The 14,067-nt window shown below is 38.1% G+C and overlaps 1 protein-coding gene across 1 annotated transcript in view; it reads right to left on the bottom strand.

Annotated features, from left to right (window-relative positions):
• ARHGEF38 (Rho guanine nucleotide exchange factor 38) overlaps positions 1-14,067 on the bottom strand; it is a 145,451-nt gene that overhangs the window by 19,820 nt on the left and 111,564 nt on the right. The window contains exons 6-9 of the mRNA XM_024754042.1: positions 13,607-13,806; positions 10,395-10,528; positions 5,057-5,161; positions 2,826-2,948 (exon numbers count right to left, since the gene is read on the bottom strand). Coding sequence (XP_024609810.1) covers positions 2,826-2,948; positions 5,057-5,161; positions 10,395-10,528; positions 13,607-13,806 — 562 coding nt within the window. The remainder of the gene's footprint in view (positions 1-2,825; positions 2,949-5,056; positions 5,162-10,394; positions 10,529-13,606; positions 13,807-14,067) is intronic.

Genomic DNA, 14,067 nt, shown 5'->3' with positions numbered 1-14,067 from the left:
CCATCTATTTTACGTTTGGTAGTGTATATATGTCTATGTCACTCTCTCACTTTGTCACAGCTTACCCTTCCCCCTCCCCATATCCTCAAGTCCATTCTCTAGTAGGTCTGTGTCTTTATTCCTGTCCTACCCCTAGGTTCTTCATGACATTTTTTCTTCCTTAGATTCCATATATATGTGTTAACACATGGCATTTGTCTTTCTCTTTCTGACTTACTTCACTCTGTATGACGGATTCTAGGTCCATCTAGGTCTGAAGTGGGTCTCTTGTAGACAGCATATATATGGGTCTTGTTTTTGTATCCATTCAGCCAGTCTGTGTCTTTTGGTGGGAGCATTTAATCCTTTTACATTTAAGGTAATTATCGATATGTATGTTCCTATTACCATTTTCTGAATTGTTTTGGGTTTGTTATTGTAAGTCTTTTCTTTCTGTTGTGTTTCTTGCCTAGAGAAGATCCCTTAGCATTTGTTGTAAAGCTGGTTTGGTGGTGCTAAACTCTCTCAGCTTTTGCTTGTCTGTAAAGGTTTTAATTTCTCCATCAAATCTGAATTAGATCCTTGCTGGGTAGAGTAATCTTCATTGTACGTGTTTCTCCTTCATCATTTTAGATATGTTTTGCCACTCCCTTCTGGCTTGCAGAGTTTCTGCTGAAAGATCAGCTGCTAACCTTATGGGGATTCCCTTGTGTGTTATTTGTCGTTTTTCCCTTGCTGCTTTTAATATGGTTTCTTTGTATTTAATTTTTGACAGTTTGATTAATATGTGTCTTGGCATGTTTCTCCTTGGATTTATCCTGTATGGGACTCTCTGTGCTTCCTGGACTTGATTAACTATTTCCTTTCCCATATTAGGGAAGTTTTCAATATAATCTCTTAAAATATTTTCTCAGTCCCTTTTTTTTGGTCTTCTTCTTCTGGAAACCCTATAATTCGTATGTTGGTTCATTTAATGTTGTCCCAGATGTCTCTGAGGCTGTCCTCAGTTCTTTTCATTCTTTTTTCTTTATTCTGCTCTGCAGTAGTTATTTCCACTCTTTTATCTTCCAGGTCACTTATCCGTTCTTCTGCCTCTGTTATTCTGCTATTGACCCCTTCTAGAGTATTTTTAATGTCATTTATTGTGTTGTTCATCGTTGCTTGTTTCATCTTTAGTTCTTCTAGGTCCTTGTTAAATGTTTCTTGCTTTTTCCCTGTTCTATTTCCAAGATTTTGGATCACCTTTACTGTCATTATTCTGAATTCTTTTTCAGGGAGACTGCCTATTTCCTCTTCATTTGTTAGGTCTGGTGGGTTTTTATCTTGCTCCTTCATTTGCTGTGTGTTTTTCTGTCTTCTCATTTTGCTTACGTTACTGTGTTTGGGGTCTCCTTTTTGCACACTGCAGGTTTGTAGTTGCCGTTGTTTTTGGTGTCTGTTCCCAGTGGCTAAAGTTGGTTCAGTGGGCTGTGTAGGCTCCCTGGTGGAGGGGACTAGTGCCTGTGTTCTGGTGGATGATGCTGGATCTTGTCTTTCTGGTGGGCAGGTCCACGTCTGGTGGTGTGTTTTTGGGTGTCTGTTGACTTATTATGATTTTAGGCAGTCTGTCTGCTAATGGGTGGGGTTGTGTTCCTGTCTTGCTAGTTGTTGGGCATAGGGTGTCCCACACTGTAGCTTGCTGATCGCTGAGTGAATTTGGGTGTTGGTGTTGAGATGGTGATCTCTGGGAGATTTTCGCCGTTTGATATTATGTGGAGCTGGGAGGTCTCTTGTGGACCAGTGTCCTGAAGTTGGCTCTCCCACCTCAGAGGCACAGCACTGACTCCTGCCTGCAGCACCAAGAGCCTTTCATCCACACGGCTTCTCAATTTGGGATGATTTGTTTTCTATTCAGGTATTCCACAGATGCAGGGTACATCAAGTTGATTGTGGTGATTTAATCCGCTGCTCCTGAGGCTGCTGGGAGAGATTTCCCTTTCTGTTCTTTGTTTGCACAGTGTCCAGGGCTCAGCTTTGGATTTGAACCCATGTTTCTTCATCTCCCTTGAAAGTCTTGTTTTCTTTTTCCATGGAGAGTGGCCCTTTCTCCCATCCTCGTATGTGCAGAATTTTATCTACTGAACAAAAGGAACAGCTCATCCAGAGATCCAGGCAACTTCTGGGAAATAAGACTGCTGTAAATTCCCTCTTTGGGGCATGTCTATTTGTGTGTTAAGAACTTTCAGACTTTGAGCATTTTTTCCCCCTGGTCTGGGTTCTGAAACTGGCCGGAGTTGGAATGCAACCCAAGCATGTTTTTAATGATTCCCAATGTATGTTTTATGATTCTGTATATTTTACAGAACTCTTAGAAAACAAATATTTTACCACAGAACAGAAGATATATGACTCAAATAAAGCATTTTCTGAATAGGAAGGCCTTAATTTCCAGTGAATAATAAGTTAATAAAAGTCACATCCTCAGAAAGTATCTTTGCTCCTCATGTAAAAACTCTAGGCATTTCCAGAGACTCCTCTAAGAAAATCACATCTTTCTAACTTAATAAATCCCTGATACACCACATGCAGACTTAAACTAAATATTGATTTTAAAAGCTGCACAGACACTGACTACCCTAGAAACAGAGTCTGCAGCCCTCTTAAATTTTGATTATAGTAAAAGCCTCACTAATCCACTTCAAAATATTTAATGATAAAAAAATCTCCTGTTTAAATCTACTAATTTTAACATTAGTATTTGCTTTAGTGCATGTTTTATTTTTAACTTCAAAAAAGTAAATGAAAAGCAGCTTTTCTCTTAACCCTACTATTTCATTTGCATTCATCTGCGGGTATAAATAACTTACAAAGTCATCAGAGGGATTTGGGGCATTATTTGGAGCCTCTGAATAGCCCCTCTCATCCTCATCTTTGTTGTGTGAAATCTCTTGGAGCTCCATTACACTCCGCAGAGCTAAAGGCATGGCATCCTGAAACCCAAGAACAAAGTTACCAAAGGGCAAACTTCTGAAGTCAGTACAATTAAATGTATCCTAAAAGTGTACTTCATCAACATAACTATTACCACTTAGAGAAAAAGAAAAAAAGGAAGGAAAAAATTTTATGAACACTTTGTACAATCAGGTTACCTATAACAATCTATTTCCTTATTTTTCCCCCATGTCACTTTCTCATACTGCTCCGTACGTATGACACCCTCTTTTTTTTTTTTTTAACATCTTTATTGGAGTATAATTGCTTTACAGTGGTGTGTTATTTTCTGCTGTATAACAAAGTGAATCAGCTATATGTATACATATATCGCCATATCCCCTCCCGCTTGCGTCTCCTTCCCACCCTCCCTATCCCACCCCTCTAGGTGTTCACAAAACACAGAGCTGATCTCCCCGTGCGATGCAGCTGCTTCCCACTTGCTATCTATTTCACATTTGGTAGTGTATATATGTAAATGATACCCTCTTACTTCGTCCCAGCTTACCCTTCCCCCTCCCCGTGTCCTCAAGTCTATTCTCTACGTCTGCATCTTTATTCCTGTCCTGTCCCTTGACACCCTCTTTTATTACGTGAAGTCCATCTTAAATTCCCTCTTTGGCCATTCTTCATCATTCAATTCTTACAGATCTCTTATTTTAAAAATCACTCTTGTTTTATGTCTTTAGTTTTCCTTAGTGAATTTAATCTTCTCTTTAAGAGAACATGCTCATACTTTTTCTGAATCAATTAGTGGAAATGGAAGACTTTTCTGTAGATATTCCCAAGAGGCACTGACTTCTTGAAAAGTATATCAAGGACAGGGTTCTCACTGCCCTCTGGATGTTATAGCTATGTTTTTGTTTTCCTTTCACAGAAGGCAGTGCTTTAAGAAGAGATTAGCAAACCTGACTGCAAAATCAGGCTTTGCATCAGTTAATGAATAAGAAAAGAATGTGGCTTGTTGGTTATGTGACATAGAACCTTGTCTCCAAATCACTATGCCTGTCAACTTAATCTTCTGTTGGTGTGATAGTCTATCAAAGAATGTAAATATCTTCCAAAACAGACATCCAGAAGAAAAATTGGAAAATAGAAAGGAACAATTTTTTAACTAACTTACATGTAATTCTACTAACTTTCTATGTCTCATAGTCATGACCATTGTCAGGATGTTGTTAAGGACACTATGTCCCCTTTATGAGATCCATCAGAAGAAACTCCTGACTGGTCTTTCTACGGAATATAATTATACTGTACTCCAGCTGGTTTGTCTAAGTCAGTGATTCTCAACAAGGGCAGGAAAACCTAGGAGACTGGAAATTTGTGGAGGTGTTTTTGTCTTCTACTCTGATTGTGTGGGGATATTTGCATACTGTGTTCATAATATTTTGTTAGAACATGTTTTCCTTTATATTGATTGTCTTTTATGTATACCTACCTACCCAAGGTTAAATTATCTATGAATTTCATTCAGAACTGTAAAGGGGGCATTACAAAACACTGGTTATAAAATAAATAGAGGTGTTTGGTTTGTCTTAGAATTGTGTGATCATATACCCCTTTTTGGGTTGGCTGCTAGGTAGCCTACAGCTAAATTTAAGATGCACATGTGGGTTTTAGGGCATTTATATTATGTACTTTTTACTTTTTAACTCCTCTAATTTTATGTTATGTCTCCTTTTGATTTTCTTTTTTCCTTCAGTGCTACTCTTAAATTTGTAAATATGTGTTTCAGGTACTGGAAAGAGATATGTTAGTATAATCAAACAAATCACATTTCTGCCTTGTCTGGCATTTTGCGTTAATTAACTCATCTCTTTTATAGAGAAAACATGCTGGTGGTCCAGCTCTACGTGGCAACCATATGAACAAATGTCCCACCATATGGCAATTTGGATTGGGGGAAGGATGGAAGAGGTAAGGGAACAAAGAGCAAAACCCAAGTCCTTATATTAGCTTCCTTCACCAGCAGCTTGCAGCCTCCCAAATTTGATACAATAAGCGTCATCATATAAATGATGAACAGTCACATTTACTCTTCATAATAGCCAGAGACATCAAGACCTTTCTGTGGAAACATTGAAAACAGTTTTGTCTTACCCACCTGTACGTGTTGAAGACAGAATGAAATGTTCTTCACACAGTGCCTCACAGTCTTTTCTAAAGATCTAAATAGTTTTTCTTCTCTATTAAAGGTATTGTCTTTCACCTAAAATATAGATGAAATTATTTATTTTTATAACTCAAAGGAATCTGGTATTTAAAAATATTACAAACCATATTGGCCCAGCACATTACAAAAAACTCTTTGTTGAGATGAAAACTTTTCATGCTACGCTCTTTTATTTTAACGTCTTTATTGGAGTATAATTGCTTTACAATGGTGTGCTAAGTTTCTGCTTTATAACAAAGTGAATCAGCTATACGTATACATATATCCCCATATCTCCTCCCTCTTGAGTCTCCCTCCCCCTCCCTATCCCACCCGTCTAGGTGGTCACAAAACACCCAGCTGATCTCCCTGTGCTCTGCAGCAGCTTCACACTAGCTACCTATTTTACATTTGGTAGTGTATATATGTCCATGCCACTCTCTCACTTCATCCCCGCTTCCCCTTCCCCCTCCCCGTGTCCTCAAGTCCATTCTCTACATCTTACGCTAACTGTCTTAACACAGAACTTTCTGTGTCCAGCACGTGGCACAACTGATGTTCAAATAGTGTAACAAAACCGCATGGTGCCGCTTAATTTGCTGTTCAGTTTTCACATTGCTTCACCTATGTCACGGTAGCTGTGGAATGTAAAATTTTTCTCTTTTCCCCGACCGGGGCACGAACCCGTGTCCCCTACATCGGCAGGCGGACTCTCAACCACTGCGCCACCAGGGAAGCCCTCTCTGCAGTTTTTAATAGCATGTATTATGTGTGTACTCAAATGACCCTGCATTTGTGGCTCTATAAAATAATAAAATTAAAAATTAAAATAAAAATTTGATCTATTGATTAGAATTTATTGTTTTGCTGGTATGACTCATCCCAATTTATTTCACAGTTGTTATTTAGAAAATATTCTTAGGGTCTTGCCTAAAGAAATATGATAATTCTTTAGCAACTCAAATTTGAAATATGATGAAAAATCTTAACAAAAACCGTTCTTCTGCTAGGAAAACTGCAGAGTTAAGATGGTGATCACATGTGTTCAGTTATTTTTTTGTTATCTTACATGTATACCTACTAGCATTCAGAAAAATATGCTTTTTTATATGCTTGTGGCAATTTCTAGGAAGACACATTATTCTATCAACGATGAGAAGTATTTCTTGGTGTTCAAAAAGGCTACAAGATATCAGAACCAGCTTTGTGTTGGCAAAATCTGTGTGAACACACACCTGTTTTGTGGAATATGTTGTGTATTCTTCAGTTTGGTACTGGCTAATAACCGTAGCTGTTCTCAGTTCCTACATTTGTTAATTTAAGGTGGTTGACCTTAGAACTGAATGCATAGAAAATGGTGACATTTTATTTTAGTAGTTTAAAACCTCTTAATATTATTTATCTAGAAAGCTTTTCATTAAATAGGCAGCATAGTTCTTTGTAATCCACACAAAATTCATCACCCTCTGCTTTAGCATCTCCATGCTCTGACCCAGTTTGAGGCATATAACAGTATGCTGGGCAGAGTTTTTAAAAAGCAGTTTTCAAGGACCAGCTATTTTACTTTGTATATCTTGGCCGAGACCCTCATGATGTTAAAGTAAGAGGTTCAAGGATCACACGATGAAAAATACTGCCTAGTTCTACTTCTTTATTGCCAAGCCTTCTCTTGTTGCTTTATTTTGTTGGAATATGCTGCTGTCCCTTTTCTGCCCTGCAAAATCCTGTTTATTTTTTTTTAAGGACTTGCTCAACTGTCACCCCTGCTACAAGTCCTTCCTCTAGTTCCTATTCTTTCCACTCCATAAAATTAATTGTACCCTCCTATGTGCTCTTACAACACTAATGATTTAAGTAATTTTCTCCACTGATGGACTGCAAACATTGGAGATGAAGCATTTTTTCTTAATATAATAATCACTAACATTTATTAAACACTAACTATGTTCTGGACACTTGTGCTAAAGCCTGTCTTCCACTTTCTCATTTTAATTCTTATACAACCCTGTGGGTTAGATGCTATGATAAATCCCATTTTAGAGATAAAGAAACAGAAGTTCCAGGAGATGTGGCAGAGATTGTGAACATTCCTGTTATTGACCTTCTACCAATGGCAACTGCACCTCTAGTTTAAGATGGACGTGGCTGCCCTGCTAGAGACAACACTTTCCAGACTCCCTTGCAGCTGGCTCTGCCTTTGTAACTGGGTTTGGGCAAATAAGTTGTGAGTGAAAGTGATATGTTTCATTTCTGAATCTTGGCCTTAGAACATTTCCCTTGGGACTTTGAATGAAGACATGGCAGTGACCCAGCTTCAGTGAGGCAGATGAAGACCATATATTTAGGGAACATCGCAGTGCAAAACTGGGGAAAACTGGGTTCCTGAAAGATCCTGTGCAGCACAGCCCATCTGCACTATTTTAAGAGAGAGAAATAAATGACTATCTGACTTAAGCTGCTATGTTTTGGAATCTCTTTGTGACAGAAGCATGGCCTTTACCCTAACTAATACAGAAAGTTAAAGAAACTTACCCATGTTAATAGTTAGGTCCAGGATTCCAACCCAAACCATCTGAATTTAGAACCTCTCTGCATTTGCAATCTCTAACAGTGTCGAGTAAGAGTTCAATACATGTGTGATGAATGGAATAGAATCTTCCTCTTGGGTAATAGTTTTATACCCTCTCCACCAAATATTTCACTTGAGCTGCTGACAAGTGCAAAATTGACTGATTTGAGATTTATCTTTTCTACAGTCCAGCCTATGCTGCTGATTTTCTGATTAACAGTGAAATGCTTCATTGCTGACAGGACATCCTCTCGAAAGATTAAGGGGAAAAATCTAACTAATATCCCTTCAGGCTACTTTAACTACAATTCACTTTTAGTTCACAATTGAAAAATATCAGAAGCTGATGATAAATACATTAAAGACGGTAACAGCTTCTACAAGAGCCTGCCCAGAATTAAGACCTGCCTATTGTTCCTCAGTAGTATTGTCTTGGGTCAGAAGAAACGTCCCAAAGAGTAGGGGAGAATTGTTTAGACTACATTTACACATGCCCATGGAGGCTACAGTCTCTTCTTCGAATGAATTCCCAATTCAATTTTATTACTGTAGTCTTTAGTTGAAACGTCTGGATTTTCCTTTTCCTGATCTATGGCCACACACCATAAATGTCCCAAGCTTCCCACATTATAGTTCTACATTGAGAAGAGGAGCCTGGAGTTACCTCCTCTATGCAGTAGGCCCAGTGAGCCCCTAGAAGTATATCAACAAGTAAGTACAAGAATCATACAAGCCATGTGTTCTAAGAATAGCCATACTGGGTATGGTATGGTACAGACAGTACAGCCACAGGAGGAAAAGAGAGAAGCTTGGAAGAAATTTATTATTCTCACAGGTCCTAGATAGGGGGTCACTGCATGTCATGCAGGGCCACAGGGGAATCACTAAGTTCTGGTCATTTGGTAGAAAAGAGTAAGGGAAGAGTCAAGGCCAGAGCCTTTATTGGAGTTTCTGTGAGAAATCCCATAGAGAGAGCTGGGGCAGGGTAAAACGTTTAGGACGTTTGAATAATTCCAGCAGGCTTTGGGCTATGGAGGTAGTCTCTGGTTACCTGGTACCTGGCCTTGGCAGGATTTAGGGCAGGGAATATTGGCTTCACGTATGAGAGTTAGCTAAGGAGTTGGTTGGGGCTATAGACCCAGGATTGGTTGGTTTGCAAATGAAAGAAGTGATTCCAGCTGAGTCCTTTGCCTTCTATAAGAGTGGGCTAGCCCACTCAAAGAAAGCGGCGTCTTTCTTTGGCCAGCAAGCTTTTTAAAGATGTCAATACATCATAAAATACAGAAAGTAGAAGAATACACCATGCATAAAGAAGTTTTTATCCATGTGGGAAGTAAGAAGTCCGCACATTAAAAGGTAAGTAACAATATTTTATATACAATATAAAATAATGATGATGATGATAGCCAATATACTGAATGCTTACATTGTGTTAAGTCCTTTCTTTATAAGCATCATTTCATTGAATCCTCACAACCACTTCATGTGTTAGGTCCTACTCTATATCCCAATTTACAGATGATTACCTTGAATTTAAGTTATGTGTCCAAAGACAAATATTTGTTAAGTGGCAGAATTGAGATTCAAACCCCGATCTGAATGACTTCAGAAACTTTGCTCTTAATTTCTGTGATGACTCCTGCAAATATTAACAGTGCCAAGACTGAGATACACTAAGTGTGTTAGGCATTCAGAGGAGGAAGAGGCCACTTCTAGATTAGTGGTCCGAAAGCAGCAAAGACTTAATGAAAAGCAAAAAGACCACAGCAGCCAAAGGGCAAGGTAGATAGGAAGAGCTATCTAAAAGCAGAGCTGAACCAGTTGCCTCCGGTTCAAAGTAAAAACCTTTGTTAGAGATGCTAACATAACAAAGGATGAAATCACACACGAGAAGGGGGGCAAAAGTACTATATAGTATCTTAAGAATTGTTCTGCTTACTTTTGGTTAGAAGCCCACTGTATTACCACCTCTGGGCCATGAATTACTAATTAATTAATTTGAGAATTACTATCTTGTGATTCTCAAAGTGTGTTCCATTGATCACTTATTTCCAGATCAATTAGCTTAAAAATACCCGTAGTCTTTGTAAAAATACAGACGTCTAGGTTGCACCTTTGAACCAGGTAGAACCCTGGAATCTGTCTTTTAGCAAGCTCCTCAGGTGATTCTTATACACATTAAAGTTGGAGAGCCTTTGTTAATCCATTCACTGTTTATTAGGGGTGAGATGAAAATGGCTCAAGCTAGACTAAACGGCTGACACCAAAGAGTTACCCAGTAATACAATGTGCACCTGGGGGTAGGGGAAGAGGAAAGTGGTAACAGGTAGGAAAAGTCATGCCAAGGTATGCACCTAAACATTATTTTCATAGGTGAAATAAATATAAGATGACCATCAAGGGAACTAAAAGAAATGAGGCTTTTTACAAAGCAGAAATAAGACAGGGATGAAAGGAGGGCATCGCCTTGGGTGAGAGTATGTGCTAATTGATGGTGTCAGAACTCCTGGGGCATCCCTTGTTGATCCCTGTCCTTATGTCTTTACCTCTCCTTTGTCCTCTTCCTGAATGTAGGGGGAGAAAGGAACAGCATCGAGGGCAATTACCTCGATTCTCAGTGTGTTCTAGAAACAGCTCTGATAACGATAAAACAAAATCTCGCAAAAATGTCAGCATTCGTGTTCCCCAGGAAAAAGTATGTGGCCCAAGAAGAAAAATTACCTGTGATTCTCCTCTGGTCAGAATCTTTAGATGATTTGTCACTCTTTTTGATTTCTTGCTAATTGAATGAATATTTAGTTTAGACAATTTATCTTTAAGTGATTCATCCTCATCGTTCTTCTTGTATTTTAGAACTGAAACGGAAGAATGCAATAACATATCTGAACATGTGAGGCACAGAAAGTGTGTGTTCCATCCAAAGTATTCAAGATTAATATTTATATTTAACACTCTGTATGATTTTCGGACCTCTGGTACCGATGCAATATGCTCCAGCCCCTCTGCCCAGTCACAGCTCCAGACGCCCACCCCACTCACCTTCAGAAACTGTCCTAGGACTTGAGCTCCTCAAAGCCCAAGGTTCATTTACCTCACACATTAAAGAAATTCCTGATACTGGAAAAAACTCTCTCTTTTCAGACAATACACTTGTTATCTGGGGTCTCTAGAATGAAGCATCAAGACCTAACTAATGGAAAGACAACTGCAGCCAACATAAGAAGACCTCAGATCCAACCCAGACTGGTTTCTCCACTAGCTGAGAGATTTGGGGTAAGCTGAGTGACCTCTCTGAGGTGTACTTTTTTATCTTTAACATGATTTTTACCTCTCATATTCAAAATGTTAAATATTCTGAACATTCTGTTTTGGTAATGGTGTGGAGACAGGAGCATTCTTATACGCTGTTGACATGGATTAAATCAATATAGTTTTTGTAGAGAACAATTTGGCAAAGTCTTGTAAAAGTGAAAATATTTACAGTCTATGACCAGGAAGTCTATGTAGAAAATCTGCTTTCCATAATGAGGCATACAAACTTTTGTTTGCTATAGCATTCTTTTCTAAGAATGTTGGAAACAATCTAAAAGTTTACTCATAGAGGTATGGTTTAATAAATTATGATATACTCATGAATGGGATACTATGGAACCATGAAAAAGAAGACCATATTAACCTGAAGAATGTTCATGATATAAAATTAAGTTTTTAAAAAGCCCCAGCAGGGCTTCCCTGGTGGCGCGGTGGTTGAGAGTCCGCCTGCGGATGCAGGAGACACAGGTTCATGCCCCGGTCCGGGAAGATCCCACATGCCGTGGAGCAGCTGGGCCCGTGAGCCATGGCCACTGAGCCTGCGCGTCTGGAGCCTGTGCTCCGCAACGGGAGAGGCCACAACAGTGAGAGGCCCGTGTACCGCAAAAACAAAAACAAAAACAAAAAAAATAAAAAGCCCCAGCAAACTGTAGTACCATTTGCAAAAGGAAGGAAAGAAGGAAAAAGAAGAAAAAAATAGAAAAAAAGACATAGAAATTCTGAAAAGAACTTACTAAAATGTTAGCTATGTAAACTGGAATCATAAGAGTAGAAAAATTTTCCTCTTTAAAACTTTGAAATTTTGAGTTTAAGCAAACAGAAAAGTTAAAACATTATTACAGCTATTGTCCATCTCCCAGCTTAGTCAAATCTTGACATTTTGCCTTGTTTCCAATCTTTTTATTTAAAAAAATCACATAACAATTGAAACTTCTCTGAGCCCCATCTTTGATCCCTAAAGGGATCTGTGATCCAAAGTTATGGGGTTTATTATATCCGTATCTATTTTCACGTCTTTACTTTGTAGGTATGTAGTCATATGGTGTATAGTATTATTTTCAATCCTTATTAAAGTGGTACCATATTGCATTCATTCTTCTGTCACTTGCTAATTTACTTTTTAAAAAACTCAACATTGTGTTTTTGAGATCTGTCTAATTGATACATGTACTTTAATTAATTTTATGTTTTCTTGGTATCATAGTATATGAAACAGTGTATCCATTATCTAGATTAATATGCAAGCCACTGTCTATTTCTTTGTTTTCTTGTTTCTTTTTTTGTTTTCCTTTTTTATCTTTTGCTATTACGAACAATGCTAGTTACTAGTATACCTCTCCACGAGCATATGAGCCAGTTTCTCAAATATCTAGAATCTGATTTTCTGTATCTTGGGTATGTGTACCTTCAATTTAATAGGTATTTTCAAATTGTTCTCCGAAGTGGTGATTCTAATTTACATTCTCACCAGCAAACTGAGATTCAGCACTTAACATTATCCACTAAAAATCTTATTGCCAATCTGGTAGGCTGGGAACACTTTGTCATTGTGATTTTAATTTGCATTTCCCTGATTATTAGTGAATCTTAGCATTTAAAAACTTACTGGTCTTTCTGTGAATTGCTCATTTTTATTATTAAGCTTTTTTGTATTAGAATGTTTTTACTGACTTAATATCAATAATTATATATTCTAGATAGTAATCCTTTGTCTATGGGCTATCTTTTCATTTTGTTTACGGTGTCTTTCACTCTACAACTTTCACTTTTCTTTATAGTTACACTTTATTAATGCAAATATATACAATTTTTAAAATAAAACATTAGAAAATACAAACAATAAAAATAAATGAAGTGGTTCGTTCAATTAGCTCCACAGTCCTACCATTGCTTTTACTGTTTAATTGAGATTTAATGTTAGAAGTACAAAGCCAATCAAGAACTTATGGACACAGATCACACTGAGAGAGGACCCATGGTCTATCCCAATGCACTACTACATCTGAGATGATAGGAACCATCTAATTGTGCCTCCTATTTTGAAACCTACATTCTACTTTAGAGGTGAACTTTACACCTTAGCTAACAAATAGTTAACAATAATTTGTTAATTTGAGAAAGAAATATACTTTCTCCCTTCAGTGGAGCAATTAATTGCCAAAAAATACCCATTCTTTGTGTTCCAGAACCAAATAAGCCTGATGTGTTAGCTGGGCCATCTTACCTGTATCTGCCCTTCTCACCACCCCTTTTCAGCTCTAGCTTTTCACTGCTCCCAGCTACCAGGCCATGCCTCCTTCCTACCATGCATAACGCCAAGAACAGAAGGATCATATGCTGTGGGTGTCTTCAGCCCACAGTATGTCATCGGGCATGCAGTGGTCAAAAGAGGTTGAGTATAGGGCTGTTCAATAAAAAGTTGTCAGTCTTTTGCCTCATGATCTTCTCCTGAAGCTAGCTGGCAAGGCAAAACCATCCTCTCCTCCCTAGCCTCTAACTTTAAATATCAAATGATCATTATCACTGCAACTGCTGTAACTACTGAGACATTCTGATTCTCCAAAACATGACCAGAATATTCCAACACTGGAAAACCCCCAATTGATCATATCTCCTCTTACCTAAATCCTTCCGTCTTTTAAGTTCATTGATGTTTACATTAATATCTTTCACTGCAGCAAAGGCATCCTCCAGTGCTCTAAAGTCTGGGTGAGAGGGAGGGGTGGAATTCTGGAGTTCACAGAGTAATAGGGGGTACTTCATCACTCTCTGAATTGGTTTGATCATCAAAGAGCCCATGTCCAGTAAGTTTGGTTTGCCTCTGCAATAGAGATAAATTAATACCTGTTTCACAAACATTTGTCTTATTATCTCCTTTTTATTTTTGTGATTTTAATTTTTTTTTATGATGAATCCTGAAACTTTTTTTCACCCTTTTCCCCTTCCATTTGGCTATGTTCAGTTTCTAAATGAAAGCAAGGACAATGGATGGCAAAAAGAAGCAAGGCTGAAAGATCCTACTACTAAACAAAGCTTAAAAGAAAATAAGTATATTTGTTCACCTGAAAGAACTCAAAGCATG

Source organism: Neophocaena asiaeorientalis, unplaced genomic scaffold, assembly GCF_003031525.2.
Source record: "Neophocaena asiaeorientalis asiaeorientalis breed wild unplaced genomic scaffold, Neophocaena_asiaeorientalis_V1.1 scaffold189, whole genome shotgun sequence".
NCBI classification, from domain to species: Eukaryota; Metazoa; Chordata; class Mammalia; order Artiodactyla; family Phocoenidae; genus Neophocaena; species Neophocaena asiaeorientalis.
Note: the sequence above shows the minus strand (reverse complement) of the source record. Positions and strands in the feature narration are given on the sequence as shown.